This window comes from Mytilus californianus, unplaced genomic scaffold, assembly GCF_021869535.1.
Source record: "Mytilus californianus isolate M0D057914Y unplaced genomic scaffold, xbMytCali1.0.p SCAF_5, whole genome shotgun sequence".
Classification (NCBI taxonomy): Eukaryota; Metazoa; Mollusca; class Bivalvia; order Mytilida; family Mytilidae; genus Mytilus; species Mytilus californianus.
This window is the reverse complement of record NW_026262701.1, coordinates 49,483,772-49,504,593: the sequence shown is the minus strand read 5'-3', so window position 1 is coordinate 49,504,593 and position 20,822 is coordinate 49,483,772. Positions and strand designations below refer to the sequence as shown.

The 20,822-nt window shown below is 31.9% G+C and overlaps 1 protein-coding gene across 1 annotated transcript in view; it reads left to right on the top strand.

The window, feature by feature from the left end:
- The window catches only part of LOC127702398 (membrane-bound transcription factor site-1 protease-like), a 29,034-nt gene extending 13,344 nt beyond the window's left edge, over positions 1-15,690 (top strand). The window contains exons 13-28 of the mRNA XM_052206596.1: positions 99-173; positions 505-669; positions 976-1,072; positions 3,449-3,496; positions 4,206-4,388; positions 5,255-5,331; positions 6,207-6,302; positions 7,012-7,091; positions 7,678-7,870; positions 8,366-8,446; positions 10,822-10,865; positions 11,195-11,272; positions 11,798-11,944; positions 13,157-13,276; positions 13,748-13,874; positions 14,520-15,690. Of these exons, the coding sequence (XP_052062556.1) occupies positions 99-173; positions 505-669; positions 976-1,072; positions 3,449-3,496; positions 4,206-4,388; positions 5,255-5,331; positions 6,207-6,302; positions 7,012-7,091; positions 7,678-7,870; positions 8,366-8,446; positions 10,822-10,865; positions 11,195-11,272; positions 11,798-11,944; positions 13,157-13,276; positions 13,748-13,874; positions 14,520-14,847 (1,939 nt within the window). The 3' untranslated portion in view covers positions 14,848-15,690. The remainder of the gene's footprint in view (positions 1-98; positions 174-504; positions 670-975; positions 1,073-3,448; positions 3,497-4,205; positions 4,389-5,254; positions 5,332-6,206; positions 6,303-7,011; positions 7,092-7,677; positions 7,871-8,365; positions 8,447-10,821; positions 10,866-11,194; positions 11,273-11,797; positions 11,945-13,156; positions 13,277-13,747; positions 13,875-14,519) is intronic.
- The last annotated feature ends 5,132 nt before the right edge of the window (positions 15,691-20,822 follow it).

Genomic DNA, 20,822 nt, shown 5'->3' with positions numbered 1-20,822 from the left:
TTAAGGCATCAAAGTGTTGATGAATATTGAATTTATACTCTGTTTACTTAAAAATATTGATTAACCCCTGTTCCTTAATATTTTATTCATGATTCCAGAGGTGGATGTAGATCATTATCTGGAACAAGTGTAGCTTCACCAGTTGTAGCAGGGGCAGTAACTCTCTTGTACAGGTAAGAGATAATTTTTAATTTAAAGAGTAAATTTGGATGATAATTTTTTTTATATATATTTAAAAATAAATTCGAAAATTTTGAGAATTTTGAAATATGTGTAACTGTAATTTGTGGTTAAAAGGATGAATTTAGCAATTTCAGTGATTTTTAGGTGTGAACTGAATTTTGTGTAAAATGGAAACCTTTTTATACAATTTCTCTTATCAAGACATACCATGTATTTTCTGTACAAACGTAACCGGTTTAAAACTGTTACTACTCTGGGGATTACTTTATATCAACCTAGACCTAATAAAATTACCATTATAGAATCTCACTTGTTTTACAGTGCTGTACTAGATAGATCACATGTTATCAATCCTGCCAGTATGAAACAAGCCTTGATGGCATCAGCAAGAAGACTCCCTGAAGTCAACATGTTTGAACAAGGCCATGGGAAACTGGATCTTATTAGAGCTTACCAGACACTCAGGACATATAAACCTCAGGCCAGGTATAGACCATTATGTCATTTATAATCAAGGTTCTTTGTGAAGTATATAGATGAATCTTCTATCTGGAGGCATAATTTATCAACACTTTTAGTTTATATTTTATTTATTGCATGTGTTTATTCTTTTTCATAAAATGTATACATAAAAATTATGTGCTGTCATCTGAATTTAGAAATTAAGATCTAATTAATGCAATATTAGCCTTGTTTAATTTTTCACTATAATAAAAACATCAGAAAAGTTTCTAAATTTACAGTATACTGAGTTGCTAGTGTAAAATGTGTGATTGTATGGTTTTGTTGCAGTTTGAGTCCCAGTTACATTGACCTGACAGAATGTCCTTACATGTGGCCATATTGCACACAGCCAATTTATTATGGTGGAATGCCTTCTATTGTCAATGTAAGTCATTAGAAGTTTGAACTTAAAGTTACCCAGGGCATGTCTGTTCTGAAAACAGTTCACAGAAGACTCAGGTCAAAACTGTGAAGCTGTAAATTGCTAAATGAAAGAACCTAGCTTGGAAATTTCAGGATATAATTAGACAAGAATGTTTTGAGTATCTAATTAACTTGGAAAATTTTAGTGTCTATGAATTATTGTGAATGCACTGAAACAGCTGTTGTATTTAGATCTGTTACATAAAATTTATAACTTAAAAAAAAAAACTTTGGATTCATTTATATTTGTGGATACCAATTTTTGTAGATGGAGGAAGAATTGTATTGTTGTGGATTAAGGAAGAATTGTACTTTTGTGGCTATTTGATTTGTGGTTTTGCCAAAGTCTGCATAGAAGCTTATAGAGAATGTGTACCTCATTTAACATTTGAACTCATGTTTTCCTTTACCCATGAAATTCACGAAACTTGCGAACCCACAGTAATTGCATGGCAATTTTATCTCGCAGCTAATATATTTTTAGGATGATATATTTTGAAAACACGTGATGTATTTTTATAATGATTTTGAAACAAGTTACACCATGCAAGAAAGATGTCGATAAGTAATGTCATTTGCATATGAATTTATGCATGGTTTTTGTCTCGCCTTGACGGAGTCAAAAAGTGCGACAGGTATGCTGTTTCCGGCGGCGGCGTCAACAATGTATTAGTTTGTGATTAGGTCTAATTCATGTTGAACCACTAGTGGTAGGTCAATGATATTTGGTATGCAGTTGTATTAGCATTAGCACATCTCATTACCATGAAGATTATTTGGCCCCGCCCCCTCAGTCAAGGTCTTATGACTTTGAAACTTTTCATAGTTTACATGTATTAGTTTGTGATTAGGTCAATTTATGGGGAACCACTAGTGGTAGGTCAATGATATTTGGTATGCAGTTGTATAAGCATTGGCATATCTCATTTCCTTCCAGATTATTTGGCTCCGCCCCCTTAGTCATGGTCTATAGACTTTGAAAATTTTGCTAAGTTAACATGTATTACTTTGTGATTAGGTCAGTTCAAGGGGAAGCATTAGTGGTAGGCCAATGTTAATTGGTGTTCAGTTGTATAAGCATTAGCACATCTCATTTCCATGGAGAATATTTGGCCCCGCCCCCTCAGTCATGGTCTATTGACTTTGAAACTTTTGCTTTGTTTACATGTATTAGTTTGTGATTAGATCAGTTTAAGATGAACTGCTAATATTAAGTCAATGATATTTGGTATGCAAATGTATTGGCATTTGCAAGTATCGTTTCCATGGAGATTATATAGCCCCATGCACCCCTGATCATGGTTCATTGACTCTGAAACTTTTACATAGTTTACAAGTTAATGTTTGTGTTTAGGTTTTTTTAAAGGGAACGACTTATAATAAGTCAATGGTATTTGGTATGCAGTTGTATTAGCATTGGCACATCTCATTCCATGGAGATTGTTTAGCCATGTACCTTCAGTCATGGTTCATCGACTTTGAATATTTGCATAACTTACATGTTAAAGTATTGCTATTGTAATTTCAACATTTGCATTATCAAAATTACAAAAAGGCGAGACATATCTCTGTGATTACAGTTTATGATGTACATGTATGTAGGAATTCTGGTTTATTTAAAGGGGCACTAGCTGTCAAATTCATGTTCACCGATTTGACTCAAATTCTCATATTTGTTATATAACAATGTAAAACATTTATCCAAATTATAAAAAATCTAAAATAAACAATTTACAAGGCATAGGGTTGATAATATGTAGCTTGGTTTTGTGTGTATTTTAGTCTTAAACGCCATCTAATTAACTGTCCTCCCGAAAACCACCGATGCCCATATAAGGGATATAAACATAAATAAAGATATAAATAGATAGCGCAACTCGTGCAATTGGATTCTTCTAGGTCCATTTAATTTCATTTATAGATTAAAAATATGTGTTAATCATCATTTTTACCTGTATAAGAAGGATTTTTTTGAGGATCGAATCAGTCAATTAAATGAATTACCTTTGTTTACTTTCAGTGTTGACATTCTTTTCCTTTAAATAATCAAACATGCACACAATTCATGCGTTATCCAACTCTATCTAAGGGGTTAAATTGAAGTTCACATGAATACGGATTCAATGAGGTCGAATTATTCACTTGCAAGTGAATAATTCATCATCAATATTTATTTGCTTATTTTGACAAAATTAGACAATACTGGCTGCTAAATGCGAATTATTATTTCACTATTCCACTTTCATTAATGATTGAACAAAAAAAAATCATATTTTATAATTTTTTTATATCTCGTAGCTAGTGCCCCTTTAAGTAAGTATTATTTTATACTTTGCAGGTGACCATTTTGAATGGAATGGGTGTATCAGGCAAGATTGTAAATAAGGTTTGTAATTTAATAGATGTTATGGTTTCTTCATCCTTTTAGAACTATCATGATTTTTATGCCCCACCTAGGGGCATTATGTTTTTCAGTGTGTGCATCTGTTAGTCCGTCCATCAGTTCGTCCGTTCGTCCGTCTGTCCCGCTTCAGGTTGAAGTTTTTGGTCAAGGTAGTTTTTGATGAAGTTGAAGTCCAATCAACTTGAAACTTAATACACATGTTCCCTATGATATGATCTTTCTAATTTTAATGCCAAATTAGATTTTTGACCCCAATTTCATGGTCCACAGAACATAGAAAATGATAGTGCGAGTGGGGTATCCATGTACTATTGACACATTCTTGTTAAAAGTTGAAAAAGACAAAATTTAAAAAAATCAGAAAAAAATTAAAAAAGTATATCATCATAAAATGTGATTTCTAAAGCAATTAGTAAAATATCAAGCTTGTGAACTTATAGATATTCACTATATCCAGAGTATATAACTTTCATAGTGAACTCCAGAACTTTTTTTTTTTTTATTTAATTGGCCTGTTCCATTTGAACAAACTTGCTACCTGCAGAAAATTATGATACATTATTTTTGCCATCCAAAGCAAGTTTTGACACCAACCTATTTTATTAGAGCCACCTTTAGGGAAGACCTGTGTGCCTTTATTGGACAGCTCATATCAACATGATTTCTTATTTTATGTTTTATTGTTTTACAGCCTGAATGGCAACCCTATGTTCCACAGCATGGTACGCATATAGAGGTTGCTTTCACTTATTCTTCATCACTTTGGCCATGGTCTGGGTATCTGGCTGTATCCATAACAGTTAGTAAAAGTGGTGCCACCTGGGATGGAATAGCTGAAGGACAGATAACTCTAACAGTAGAATCTCCACCAGAGGTATGATTGTGAATATGGTATTAGCAATATGCATTACTAAAAGTAGATGTGGGTATACGTCAATGAGACAGAATTCAAACTACACAAAAAGCATCTCTACAAACACAGCACTAACTCCAAAACTGATAAAATTTAGTAGCATTTACCTCAAGCTCATAAGCACATTCTACTGTGCAGACAGAAGGTACAAATTCATTCATTCTTTTTCATTTATATTTAGATTTGGGATCATGTATGAAAGATTTTCATAGTACTGAACTTTACAGAATATAACTAAGTTACTAAATTATGCACTAACAATTCTTCCAATACTAAATTGTTCATGCAGTTTTCAATGTTATCATTTAAAAAAATGTATGGTGAAAGAGTGAAATCTTTTTTTTTCTCATCTATTCTTCTTAAGTGTGTGCAAAGGACAATGATGTTAAGTTTGTTTGTTTGTTAGAAGGACCATTTAATTGGTAAAACATTTGTTTCTGTCTTTTCAAAGAGCAACAATATTTTCATCATTAACCTAACTAATCACAGAACAGGTAGCATAAAGATGACTGAATAACAAGGTTGACCAGTTTCTATATTTACAATACCATATTTGGCCATGTATTGTCTGCATTTGTGTATAAGCCACACCTGAGCCTATAGTACAGTTTAATAAACACCCCATCTACCAATTATGTGTCTTGGTTAAAAATATGCATATAATTCACACCCGAATTTGGTAGTTATTAAAGAATTATTGTTCCTGTAATTTATAAGAAATTTGGAATTTTATGAACTCACTCAAATAGATCCGCTGTAATATTCTTAAGCTTATGTCATAAGACTTACCAAATATATGATTTTTATTAACTTATGATCAATTTCAGTATGATGAAGCAGAACCAAGAAGAACTGAACTTAGGTTACCTGTCAAAGTGAAAATTATTCCTACTCCACCTAGAAGGTAATTAGTCTAAATTCAAATAATTATATAAAATATGAAGCCATCATTATGATACTAAATAATTATATAGAATATGCAGTCATGAACATGTTACATGTATTTAACAAAAAAGTCTTTTTCTACAAGTTGAATTAAGCGATATGAATGAAAAATTGGCCATAAGGCCTTTTAATGAAAAAACAATGCATGAAAGGTTAGAGATTTTACAACGTCTAGATAAAAACACAAAAATCTTATGAAAACTCACCAAGAGATTGCTAAACAAAAGAATATCTGGTATAAACATAATAATGAAAATTTTATTATCTGAAATTCTAATTACATAAAAGTAGAAATATAAATATTAACTGACTAAGCTTGCAAGTTCTGTCTGAAAAAAAAAACCAACCTCATTAAAATATGCTTGCTTTTTAAATAAACTAACAGACCTACATTGTAACACATCCAGAGGACACATTAGGATTAGACTGGTCTTAGTATGTCATCTACAGTGATTACTATCCTGTAATGTAACAGTACCCAAATTGCATCCATTTTGCACAAAGAGAACAGGAAATCTTATAGGTTTTCTTATAGACTAAACAATTCGTAACTTTATAATTTGCCACTATGCAAGTCTTTCAACATAGCTAAATGTACTTAAATATACACAAAACTGTCACATTATATATCAACAGATGAAGTCTCCATTGAAAAGTAAACTTTATGGAAATTTTGCATGCAACTTCTGCAAAAAGTCTACTTTTGAAAATGAGAAATTAAGATATTTCACAGACATCCATTTCATTCAAAATGCATAACAAACATGAAATATTGTCAAGCTTTCAACCAGTTTCAAGTTTAAAGTGTTATTGATTTATATGAATTATTTGCAGCAAAAGAATTCTATGGGATCAGTTTCACAATTTGAGATATCCACCAGGCTACTTTCCCAGAGACAACCTGAGAATGAAGAATGATCCTTTAGATTGGTGAGTACAGAGTTGAAGTCTTCATGTGGAACATTCATTAGTACTTTTTTTTACCAATTATCTGAAGCACCATTAATTTGGAAATTTAGCAATGTTTTATTATTAGGAAAATTTGATTGGATTAGTAGTAGTTTTAAAAATTGTGAAACAATTTTCAAATTCTCATTGTATATGGATTATTTGCTGGAGGCTTAGTTTGAGTTCAGCAGTTACAATTTTAGAAATTTCGAATGTTCCCTCAATGAGCTAAAATACCATGACTCAATGAAGAGCAAAGTGAATTCATGAAGTTTCAAAGTTGAATTTATGCTCATGCCATGGGAATGACAATCATAACATTTCTCTATATTTATATGCAGCATTTCCTGAAACCACATTTATTATTCTCACATTTTTGTCAGTTTATAGGTATGATAATTCTAACAATAATAATGGCAATGAATAATTAACAGTATGTAATTATGTCAAAATGATGATCTTTTTGGCAAGTATTTGTTTAAAACAAAAGGTCTCCCACTCAAAATATTTGAAAAAAAAACTCAGATAATGTTTGACAACATTATACAAATAAGATAGTTAAAAGTAAAAAAATATTGTTCAATAAATTTTTCTCTTCAAATTGAACAATTTAAAAAAGAGAGATGTCCATGTTTGCTTTATGTTTACTAGTAACACTAACTAGGCAAATTAGAATTGTTTGTTTTTTCAGGAATGGAGACCATATTCATACAAATTTCAAAGACATGTATCATCATCTGAGAAGCAATGGATATTTTATAGAGGTCTTAGGTAAGAATGTGCTGTTGTCATATTATCAAAATATTTTAAGCGTTAATTTGAATTGGATTTATGCAGTCTATATAAGATTTCATCCAAAATAACAGTGACAATGTTTTGTGAATGAAGGCAATAATACTTTTAAGGGTTACTTGTATTTGTTAATGGTTGAGAAAGTAAATATTGGGTCTATTGTTCATATTTTATTTTGAATACTGTAAACAACTAATTTTCACAGTCAATATATCTTCGTATGTTTCAGGAGTAGAAAAATAATGTGAATAGAAATTGTATGAATTTGTCAAACTAGGATATTCCCTAATATAAAAACATCAACAAACTTAGAAAATTGTGTAAATAAATTGTCTGGAAGTCTTCCTTAAAAGTTAAAACACGAAATATAGTGAAAATAAGTTGATTTACAGCAATTTTATATCTGATTTTAAAGTTTTTTCATGGTCATCTGTTCTATATTGATGCTTGGCTTATAAATACAGAATATGGTTGATTGTTGGTTGTACTAAATTTCAGGTTCACCTAAGACCTATTCTAATGTCAGGAATGCATAGTAATTTCTGTCAATTTACTCTTTTTTCAGGTTCACCTTTCACATGTTTTGATGCTAGTCAGTATGGTACTCTGTTGATTGTTGATGCGGAGGAAGAATACTTTCCAGAAGAAGTAACAAAACTAAAGAGAGATATAGACAATGGTTTATCTGTCATCATTTTTGCTGATTGGTATAATGTATCAGTTATGAAAAAGGTCAAATTCTACGATGAAAATACTAGGTAAGTTATGGTTGCCAAGTGTTATTGAGATAAGTATTTTGATTTAATCCTAGAAAAAAAGTTTGCAGAGATAATAAAGTATGAAGTTTGTTTGACCATGTGTATACTCCACAGTATATTCCAACAAGAGAGCTTGAACTTAAATCCAGCCATACATTTGGCTTGACATAGTGAGACCATGAAGCCAATTTAATTTCAAAATCGAAGATATAAGTTAAAAGGGACAAAATGATATAAAAGTTTTTAGATGTAGGAATTTGAGTTTTACATTTGAATTTCTTCAAACTTGGTATACTGTTTTACTATAAAATTTTAAATGTGAATTAAAGCTGACTGCAAGGTCATAGATCAAATCTAAATATTTAGTGCAACAGAATATTGATATCTGAAATAAATTAGTGTGTAATCTTGACTTTTTGGCTTATGGAATTTTATTTATTAATAAATACAGTTTTATATGTTTTTGTCCATTAAGATTGAGAATTATTATTTTAGACAATGGTGGATGCCAGACACAGGTGGAGCCAATATACCAGCCTTAAACGATTTGATAATGTCTCTAGGCATGGCCTTTAGGTATGTATAATTTGGTAAATATGTTAAGTACAGTCTTAAGGATGAAAGTAGAAAGATATATATATTTCTCTAGTTCTTACCTGATTTATCCTTTTCCTGAGCTGTTGATAATTTTTTTTTAATCAAGGTGTGGTTCGTTTGATCTCAGTTCTTCATTGGTCAAAATTCGATTATGATGTCAAATTTTCTTGCATTCCTCTAAATTTCCTATTGTGACGTCATGAAAAAAAGGCGACCATGCCTGATGACGTCACATAGAAAGAACACATCTTTTTGTAGATCATTCGAAAAGAAGGATTAAGATTGTCTGTATATTGTCTAATAATCATTAGAGAAACAGATTCCACCACCAAATCTCGTGCAATACGATATTTATCCACTCTCGACAGTTAAATTTTAAATATTTAAAACGCTTGGCGAGCCTCATGTTTTAAATTTTAAAAATTTAACTGTCTCAAGTAGATAAATATTGTATCACACTTGATGCAGTGGTAGAATCTATATATATATTGAACAACAGTCCTATGAAATACTGGGTAATAACCATATTTAGTTGTGCTTTGGGAAGGTCTTCGGTTAGGCCAAAAGAAATAAATTGTGTGTTTCCGGTTTCCCTACCCTACCTCTGCTTCTGACATCGACCCTAAACATTTTATTGACAATTTAAAAAAAAATTTTAAATCCGGAATTTTTGGTTTTCCAGGATCCGATTATCTGTTTAGAATACTATTGATCCGCAAAGTGTTTGACAGTTACGACTTATATGCATCAGTAAAGTGCATCAAGAACCAAGATTTCTAATAAACAAGCATAGCTTGTGGTAGCTGGGAAACCGTAGCCCGTAGGTTTTTTGATATTTTTTGACAATTTGCTGACTTTTCACACAAATCAGAAAACATAATAAAGACCATGAGAGTTTCAGTTCCACAGTTAGGCTTGTCGACAACCGTGCCATGTATTATCTGTCAAATATACGAAATATGATCACATGGACGCAAACAATATAATGACATTGATTCCGGATATTAATTACGATCTGATGAACCTTTTTGAAGAACATCATGATGATCCTGATAGACGAAAAACGTATGAAGCTGACATATTTTCCTCAACTTCTTTGGACTAAAAGTCAATCGTTCAAGGTTGGACAGACGGTATCTGTCAGTGAATTTACGGTTATAGAGTGTAATGTGTTCAATTCGCTGCTAAAATCAGTCCAGCTATTGTTGTAAAAAACGCTCTCGTGAATGTTGTACATACCCAATTGTGCTCAAGACGTAACAAAAATGGCTGTCAATGCCTCTGAGCAGTTGAGTTAATGATGACAGGGGACAACAATGTGTAACGAGAAAGTGAAGAAAGAAGCTTTCCCATGGCAGACATGGTGTATGATTCATGTTCATTTATAAATGAATCTGTCCTGGCACCATGTCAACTTTTATTCTTTTATTTTTCTCTGGCTGGTCCATATAACAATGTATACATGTTAGTTACATGTTATATTTATTTCTGCAATTTATTTGAAAACACATCTTTATATATTAAATAAAGAGGGTGCAAGGGCAGAGTTTACCCCTCGAAACATCATAATCAACCTCTGCTAAGCATCAGTTCACAATGTGTTCAAGGGGTAATATCAAATCTGCTCCCACCCGTAACCAGTGTGTGTCATTTACATTGTTAGGTTCAACTAGGACATACATAACATGCCATGATTTTTCACTGCCATTTTTGGTTTAAGATAATTCATTGACTAGATGATATTCCCTATTTTGACCCATGAAGTTTATTTTCATATTTCTGACAGAACTAAAATAGAAAATTAAAAATGCTGTAGATTTAAGTACTATTCTAAATATTAAAGAATCGGGCAAAGGGTGGCTTATCAAGGATTGGATTTGGAACCTTGTTTATTGCTGTCGACAATAGAAAAAAAATAAAATGTTTTCATAAAATAAAATGTTTTACCTACCTACCCTACCTAATTTTTTTGGAGGTGAAATAGGAAACACACTATTTATTTATTTTGGCCTTATGCATAAGAAAGCTTATATCGTTGAATGGAATAAATTTTTCTGCATTTTGTGACAGACCACTATTTAGGCCTACAACTGTATTAATGAATATGATTGGGGTTTATATTATTAACCACACTTTTAAATATTTGAAATCATTTCCAAGAAAATTTTAGTTATTCCTGCATGAATTGCAACCAAATTTTATTGGTTCATACTTGATCTCATAAAAAAATTGACTCATACACTACAATTGCTCTTGTTAATTTTAGAAATTATTTTTATGACATTGAATTGTATTTGAGTTATTTTATTTGAATATTTCACTGTTTTTGATGATGTAAGAATGTATATTTTTAGTGATGAAGTTTATGAAGGAGATTTTATGATGGGAGATCATGATAGTAAGTATATTGTTAAACTACTAAAACAAAAATCATCTCAGCATATTTAATGTATATTTTGATTAATAATATTTCATTATAGGTGAGTGTAAGTTTTATTTAACTGGTCTAAACTGTCCCAAAAATTCTATTTTTCATTATTTTATTTCTATTTATCCTTCAAAAACATGTTGACTTCTTGCTGGACAAGTCCATAACATTTTTCAAGTATTTATTTATCAAAGAACTCTTAATTTTATAGAACAATCAACTTCTGCTTTGCTTATTAATAGAAATGAAGGTAAAATAAGACAGAATAACAAGAAAAATAAGAAAAAAATATTTTGCAGTGTATTATGCCTCTGGTACAAGTATTGCCAAGTTTCCATCAGATGGAGTTCTTATTACACAGAATCTTAAAGACCAAGGTAAGTGTAAAAGAAGTTGTGAATTTGTTATATTAAATTTTGTAAATTGAAATATATTTTTAAATGTTGCTTAGCCCCTAATATAGACAAAAAATTTGTAAGGGGTTCCGCGGAACCCTGTGTCTTGCCTCTAATTGCTGCTGTAAGTGTTAAAAGTGTAATGTTGACTTGAGTCCATTTATCAGTAAAATACAGAATTTGAAAAAAAAATCAAACTTTTTCTTAAGGTGCTATTTCTTGGTCTTGAAGATTAGCTTCTGTTCAAGTTTCATAACAATCCATGAAGGTTTACAAATTTATCATGTCGAAAAAATTTAATCCCAGACTGTTTTTTTACTGACAAATGGCCTTTTTGCAGTTATCATTTAGATACAGTCTGGGGTAAAAGTTTTTTTTTTAAGTGTTGACCGGCTGTAGATTTCTGTAAAAGAACAACATAGACCACTTGACCACAGAGTCCCTATGTTGGCTGCTGATGTGCCTTGTGATTTTAGTTTTATACATTTATGAATATTTTATTTCAAGGACATGAAGTGCTAAAAGGTGAATCAAAATCAGTGGATACAGTGCCTATACTAGGAATACATCAGACATCATCTGGGGGACCAGATAGTGGAAGGGTTGCCTTATATGGTGATTCTAATTGTCTTGACAACAGTCATATGCAGAAAGGTAAGGATTATATTGTTATACATGTTTGAGCATTTTCCAAAGGTAGATCTCAAAACATTTTTTGGTTACTATGAATTCATTTATTTTCATGGATACCGGTTTTGTGGATTGAGGAAAAATCACATTTTCTTTGATATTTTATTTTGTGGTTTTGCCTAAATCTACATTTCAGCATATAGAAAATTCCTACTTCCTAGAATATTTAAATTCGTGGTTTACCTATAGTCATTAAATACACAAAAGTTGATATTCTACGAACAATTATGAAACTACAGTAATTGTCTCGCATTGACGGAGTCAAAAAGATTATTTGGCCCTGCCCCCTCAGTCATGGTCTATTGACTTTGAAATTTTCGCTTAGTTTACATGTATTAGTTTGTGATAAGTTCAGTTATAGGGGAACCATTAGTGGTAGGTCAATGATAATTGGTATGCAGTTGTATAAGCATTAACACATCTCATTTCCATGGAGAATATTTGGTTCATTGACTTTGAAACTTTCACATAGTTTACAAGTTAATGTTTATGTTTAGGTTTGTTTAAGGGGAATGACTTATGATAAGTCAGTCATATTTGGTATGCAGTTGTATAAGCATTGGCACATCTTATTTCCATGGAGATTGCTTTTAGCCCTGTGCATGTCATTTACAAGTCATGGTTCATTGACTTTGAATACATGTTAAGTATTGCTATTTTAATTTCAACATTTGCATTATCAAAATAACAAAAAGGCAAGACATATCTCTGTGTTAACAGTTTAATTGTGTTGTTGGATTGCTATATCATATATGTTAACATAACCTGCTTTCCATGTATAAATTCTACATTTATTATATATTCATCACATCCTGTTACTGGCTATAGGTACAGCAGATACAATGGGATTTAATTCTAGGTTGCTATTAAAAACAATTGTTTTGGACATCTTGTACAGCAGATACTTGTGTGTATTTCCCATCGTCATTATAATACAATGGATGTTGCAATTGTGTACAACAGATCTTGATCTGTGTGACTTATTGTATCTGTGGTACCAATACCTAGTAATAGTGAGTGATACATGTAGCAAACAAAATCAGCAGTTATGAAAACCTTCTCATCTTTTGGATTTTTAGATACACCAAGGCAATTACTTAGTCAAATATGATAACTTCAATAAATTGAACTTTATATGTTTGCTTGCATATACTTCATAACTTTATTTTATTACAGACTGTTATTGGTTACTGAGTGCCCTGTTGGAGTACACAGCTTATAACAACATGGTTCCTCTGTTTACTGGTCAGGATCATGTTTCCTTGACCTCTTCTGAACTTCCTACCAGAATGGAAGGTTTGTATAGAAGACTAGAACACAAAAAGTTCTTTAAAGGAGGTGTTTAGGTTAATGAAATAATAGCCTGGTGGGTTAAACAAAACACTCTATCTAGCACTTGTACACTTATTTTTGAAATAGCTTTTTATGAAAATTAAGCTTGTTTATGTGACATTGGCTGATCAAGGGAGGGGGTGGTGTTCCAGGGTTGGACCCCCCTTTTTTGATTTTTTTCAATTATGTGAACTTTTCATGATGTTCCGAGGGTTAGAACCCCCCCCCGTTTTTTTTCGAAAAATGACGCAATGTCATACAACCTTCCTTTTGAAAACTCTAGAGAAGAGAAATAAAAAAATAAAATTATTTCAATGATTCACTGAAATATGTTTTGATTATAGTTGTTTGTTTGTGTCAATTTCTTGTGTAGAATTTGGTTTCATTGAGTGATTTAAGAAAGTAGGATTGAATTACTGTTTGTTTTATTTGTAGGTAACCATCTACATAGATATTCTAAAGTTATTGAAGGACATCTTGGTTCTACAGTGTCAAAAGTACTTCCTCCTTGTCCTCATCAAGTATGGGCTAAACCACATCCTCTCAACAAGACAGCAAATATGTAAGTAGCTTATACACATTGTTGCAAAATATAATAATGTTACACATATAGTGACATTCATGAAAGTGTATGCACATCCCATCCAATGAACAGTATTGAAAAAAAGAAACTTGATATGGGAATACATGGGAGTAAAATGAACGACTGAAGTTCACACTGTGGGTTTTCAAAGATAAGCATATATACATCATAGAGTGAGCTTAAGCCCAATAAAAAAAGACATAAAAAAATAGTCATATATTTATAACTAAATCACATAATAACAAAACAAACCTGCAAACAAGTATTTTTTTTCACACTTGACTGTAAACCACTAGCTTTCGACTAGTATGCAAATATATAAGTTATTTTCATATTTACTCTGGACAAAACAAGATAAAAGCAAATATGCAAGATTTTTCTCACCAAATATTTGCTAGACCACATTACAGCACACTTTTATGTTTCTTTTGCATTCTCTTTCAGCTTTGACATGGCTAAATGACATCTTCCTGACTTGCACTCAAACTCACACAATTGTTAACTCATTTTCTTGCAACTGGTCAATTCAATTTAAATTTTACCGAAAGTTGTTTGATTTAGCCGAGTTCCATCAGAGCAGTTTTAGTTTCAATACTTTTAATTTTATTGTTGTTGTTTTTTCAGAAATCTATTTCAACAGCAGAAGTTACTTTCAGTAGGTTTAGATGAAGCAGTTATCATAGGAAATGAACGAAAAACTTTAGACATTGGAGCACAGGAAATTAAAGAACCTGTTGGGCTTCCACATGAACCTCATTTTAGAGACAGACATTCAGTGCATAATGTGGATACTGCAGGGGTATACCCTGTACTGGCCTTCGTAGGCACAGGATTAGTGTTGTTATTTTTACTCAATCAGTATTATAAAGGCAAGGCAAAAACCAAGAAAAAGAGACCAAGGTTGAAAAAGTTACACCATTCAGTGTATGGGACTAAAACTCCTGGAGTTTGATGAACATGTGATATTAGGTTAAAGGTTAAAGAAGTTTTTTATTTTTATCATTTACATAAATAATGTGATACTCTTATGTGGTAATGATTTATTTGATAAAAATGGCATTATCGATCAATAGTTGAAACATTTGAACATAAAAGTTAAGAAACATTACCTTTTCTCATGAGACAATAATTTACAAATGTATGTAGAGGGTAACTGGTCTACATAGTTTTTAAATAGTTAAATTCATACTGTAACAACTATGATACATACTCCAGTTAATGATTAAGTCATAAATAGAAAGTTGCCCTGTCACTATACAGGAATGTGCCATAAAGTCTCATGACTTCTCCATTTTTTACAGAATCTATTCATAATTTGGTATATATAATCTTTGGTTAAGGATCTCATTCTGTTCTATAATTTGGCTTTTTATCTTGTCAAAATGCCCTTTTTTTTAAATACACTTCCTTTTTTATGACAACATTTTATGATTTTTGACCGCTTATTTTCTTTCACTTTATCATAAAGTTAAATAAGAGATATTTAAGAATGTTCCTCTTATGCTTCAGATTTACTCATTAAACAGTAGATTACAATTTTCTGACCAAGATTATGTTGCCGTTTCTTTGTTCATTTGTATTAATCCATCCTGTAAAAGAAATTGTAATTCATATACACAGTATCACATTTTAATAATTAATGGGCAAAAGGGGGGGGGGGGGGGGCAGGGGTGAAATAGAAAATTGGGTTTACCATGTTCCTTTGATTCAGACATACATTGTTAGTATTTAAACCACAATAAATCATTAACCATGATCCAGACAGATTTTCATCACGCCATATTAAAGAACCCCATATCACACTACTTTTGATTGCCATATCAAATCACATACTTTAATGTCACCAAGTTTTAGTTGCACCATATATCATACAAGTGTTATCCTATTTTATTACAGCTGTTTTATAGTTCAATTTGAATGTTATCTAGAGCTATATAAACAATTGTTAGGCTCTGAAAATAAAATTTCTCAGGTGAGACATTGAGCTTCAGGGAGGGTAAACCTGTTTTACTGTGTTCCAATTGATCAGTTGGCTCCAACTAATGATATTTTTAAGTCTCCCAAACGAAGTTTGGGAAGACTTATTGTTTTTGCTCAGTTCTTATTATTATTATTATTCTTCTTCTTCTTCTTCTTCTTCTTCTTCCGCCGCTTTTAAATTTGAACTTGTCCGCACCCGTTCTCCAAAACCGCTTGTCAGATTAACTTAAGGTTTCACAATATGTTAGACTAACATGTCTAGTGGTGCAATCAGGGTTTTGTTTGTGCAATGGGGTTTATAAAGGAGTACTTTGAGGGGCAAAAAGAAAAGAGGGTTTTACTATAGAACCCTATGGGATTTTATTTTTTTTAATTTTCAAATGATTATAAATTGAAAACCGTTTGTGATAGACACAATCTTTTTAATTGAAAATGTTCTAAATGATAAAGCCCATTAAATGAAATACAGGGTTAGTCCCCAGGGGTCACCCCCACCCCCTGCCATTTAAGAAAGTTCTAATACCTTGTAAGTGGTCAAGATCCCCACCCCTAAACCATATATATTTTGGTTTGTTATGCTAAGATGGTTTGAATGATATTCAGAGTTAGTCCCCAGGGGTCACCCCGACCCCCTGCCATTTGAGAAAGTTCTAATATCTTGTAAATGGTCGAGATCCCCACCCCTAAACCATATATATTCTGGTTTGTCATGACAAAGCACATCAAATGAAATACTGGGTTAGTCCCCAAGGGTCACCCCCACCCCCTGCCATTTAAGAAAGTTCTAATATCTTCTAAGTGGTCAAGATCCCCACCCCTAAACCATATATATTATGGTTTGTCATGCTAAGATGGTTTGAATGATATACAGGGTTAGTCCCCAGGGGTCATCCCGACCCCCTTGCATTTGAGAAAGTTCTAATATCTTGTAAATGGTCGAGATCCCCACCCCTAAACCATATATATTCTGGTTTGTCATGATGAAGCACATCATATGAAATACAGGGTTAGTCCCCAGGGGTCACCCCAACCTCCTGCCATTTAAGAAAGTTCTAATATCTTCTAAGTGGTCAAGATCCCCACCCCTAAACCATATGTATTCTGGTTTGTCATGCTAAGATGGTTTGAATGATATACAGGGTTAGTACCCAGGGATCATCCCGACCCCCTGCCATTTGAGAAAGTTCTAATATCTTGTAAATGGTCGAGATCCCCACCCCTAAACTATATATATTCTGGTTTGTCATGATAAAGCACATCAAATGAAATACAGGGTTAGTCCCCAGGGGTCACCCCCACCCCCTGCCATTTGAGAAAGTTCTAATATCTTGTAAATGGTTGAGATCCCCACCCCTAAACCATATATATTCCTATTTGTCATGTCTCGAACATTTGAATGACGTATACGGTCAGTCCCCAGGGGTCCCCCCACCCCCAATGTTCTAATATCTTGTAAATGGTTGAGATCCCCACCCCTAAACCATATATATTCCTGTTCGTCATGTAATGAACATTTGAATGACGTATAGGGCCAGTCCCCAGGGGTTCCTCCCCACCCCCAATGTTCTAGTATCTTGTAAATGGTCGAGATCCCCACCCCTAAACCATATATATTCTGGTTTGTCATGCCAAGATGATTTGAATGATATACAAGGTTAGTCCCCAGGCATCACTAATGCATATAACTTTACTGGACCAAACCAATTTTCACTGGAAGTTGCCCAATGTCAGGCGACCCTGGGAATTATGAATTATGGGAGCTTCGTTTGGGAGACTTCGTAACAGCATCCTGTTACATTCATTTCTTGTTTACACAGCTTTTGTTAGAATTGAATTACTTTCAACATTTGGACTCATGAAATTTTAAGTGTTATTTTATTTGATTTTAAGAAAATTGGTAAAAACCTTTTTTTTTAAACAAGTTCCTGAAATGTGTAATATGCAACTGTTTAAGGAAAAGATGCCAATTGAAAAACTTTTATCTTGATAAGAGACTTAATTCACAATTTGATATCCAAGGAAGTTAAAAAATATTCTTTGTCTCTTTGTCATAATTTTTATATATTGATTGCCAAAATTGTTATTTTACTGTAAGATTTGTATTCATACTTTGTCATGTGTTTAAATTATGCATATATATTAAATGCAAAATCTTTGTTTGAAGAGGGATGTTATAATTTTTGTGTGAGGTGTGAACATGTGATGTTAAATTTTGATATGTGTGATATTTTACATGAAATCCATAATTTATAATCATTGAACCATATAATTTGATAATGGTTTTGTAAAAATATATATGTAATGCTATTTAAGGCTATACCTAGGTTCAGGGAGATAATTCTTTATGTCAGTAATGTGATTTTAAGAGGAAGATTCATCAATAGGTTATAAGCTTTCATGTGATACAGAGTTAAAATAATTTGGGTTACTGAGAAGCTCAGAACTAAATAAGAAAAATAATTCATTCAAACATACCAGTGATTTTGAAGAGTTATGTCTGTTGATATATGTCTCTCTCCTTAAGGAATTATTAAGCATAATGATCAAACCAAATGATTGTGGATTCATGATTACTTTTATACTAGAATCTAGGTTGTTTTAGCACATCTGAGAAACTAATTAAAAGTTCTGACAAAAATTGAAATGAACAGTTTTACCAGATATGCGCTTAAGTTCTATCAAAGCACTTCACCAAAGAGTACAAATGTGATATGCTCCTTAATTTCATGGGCTGACTCAGGATATGATGAAAAAAAGTTATCAATTTAAAAAATGAAAAATAGATCAATGAGATTATTAAACTAACTCAAAACTTGGAAGTTGTATAAGGATATGAGTGTGTATTTCATATTCATTTCCTAATTTTAGTTCAGGCATTATATATTCAGTGTCAAGGGAAGTATAAATACATGTATTTCCATTATAAGTATATTTTAAGTGTAATTTTAAGCTGTAAATAGCTTCCTGGTTTTAATATGAATTTGTTTTTTGTTGTTGTTCACAAGACTTAAAATGCTAGCTGAAAGTTTTGTACAAATATATATGAACAGTTACTTTATCTGGAAGTATACTAGATAATAAAAGATATTTTATGATAATCTTTTTGAAAAGTTAATGTTTTAAACCATAGTTGAAACCATTATTTTTATTCAGATCATAACAGTAATTAGTGAAAGTGTATATTAACTTTACTGAGTGTGTTTGATGCTGTACTAAAATGATAATTTTTTTTGACATTTTGACATTTCATGTGTAGAAAAAAATTCAGATATTAACATTTATGTGTGGATCGATGATTAACAATATAACCAATCACTACACACTAAGTAGGACTGTAAAACTGTCATCAGCACTAAGATATGCTTGTTAAAGCTTTGTTCAAAGTTGTATAAAGTAACTATTGGCGCTTTCAGATAACTTTGATGTTGAAAATATCACATTAGGCATTTAGTTTTTATTGAAGTGCAATAATGTATGTCTTACTTGAACCATTTAATTAAGCATGTCAACCAATTTTGTAACAAGTAGTAGTCATAGTTTTATTATGATCTCTTATATTTATTTTAAAAAATAAATAAAATTTGATTTCTTGATAAAATGTGAGTTGTTCTTTTTGTTTACTCATTGGCTGAATTGTGTTTGTGTTTAGAGATAAGCTCCAGTCTTGTGAAAAGGGGTAAGGTATACTTGACATATCAGACTATAATGGTTTTAGTCAGCAACTCACAAAAGATCACTGGTTCATGTCAATTACTTAGGTTTTCTCCTCCAATAAGATGACATTGCCATGTGTATAAGGTGGCATTCATCCCAGTCAACAGTAAATAGATATTATGTATGATACAATTCAGTGCACAGTCCACAGTGTCTGTTACAGAAATAACTTTCATCAGGTACTCTCAAGACCAAAAGATTGAGAAGTCAAACACATAAAAAGTGAGTTTTTAACCCAAAAGGGCCTACGAAGAACAGCAGAAAGGTTAATTTTGATAAATGGAGATGCAGCAGTACTTTAGTAATTTAAAAACTGAAAAGTTACAATATCAGTTTTGTAAATCATGCTAATAAAGTCTTGATTTTATGGAATTTCACCTTTTGGTTGAGATTTCCTCATTCTTCAGCCGAATAACATACAAGGCTATAATTTTTAAGACAAAATTACAATATTTTATTAAAGAACCTTCAACATTCAATTCTGCAAATAAGAGGACATCTGAAATACATTTGATTTTAGGGCCAATTTGGCCCCAAACAGTCAGTACCTTCACCTTTACCAGTTTATTTTTATGAGGAAGATGATATTTCTTCCCATGATTCCATTTTGATTCACATAACAACTGAAACTCAGAACTGATATTACAACAAAAATTACTCTGAATGAGGAAAGTGGGATCTCCTAAACTTAGAGCTGTCACATTTTCAAATAATGAAAAGATATTCTGATATAGATATCTTAATCTTTAATGTGATGATCATACGAAAAGTTACATAAACTTTAATTGATCAATCGAGGCATACAAAGTACAAACTAGAGTGAGGTTACACATTTTAACTGGGAAAACTTCAAAAAGGGAAAAATTACGGATATTGTATTTGCACACTGGAATTTAAACAACCATTCAGCATCATCCTATAGAAATATGACTCTTTTATAAAAAGTGTGCAAGTATAGTTTATAAGTTACAATGATCAGTGTAAAAGAATATTACAATGATCACAATCTGGTATAGATAAAACCAGAAGTCCATTACTAGACGAAGTGTGCAACCCGCTATATAGTAAGGCGATCACGTCCCCGTGCTTCCAACTGTGATTGAAACGGGATTTGAGCAAGATTGCTATTAATAGTAACAAAAATCAATGGCCAAATTTTTTGCGATGCATTCTGGGAAGAGATAATTTATGCAAAACACCCTATAACTTAATTAGCACACTGTTGAAAATAAT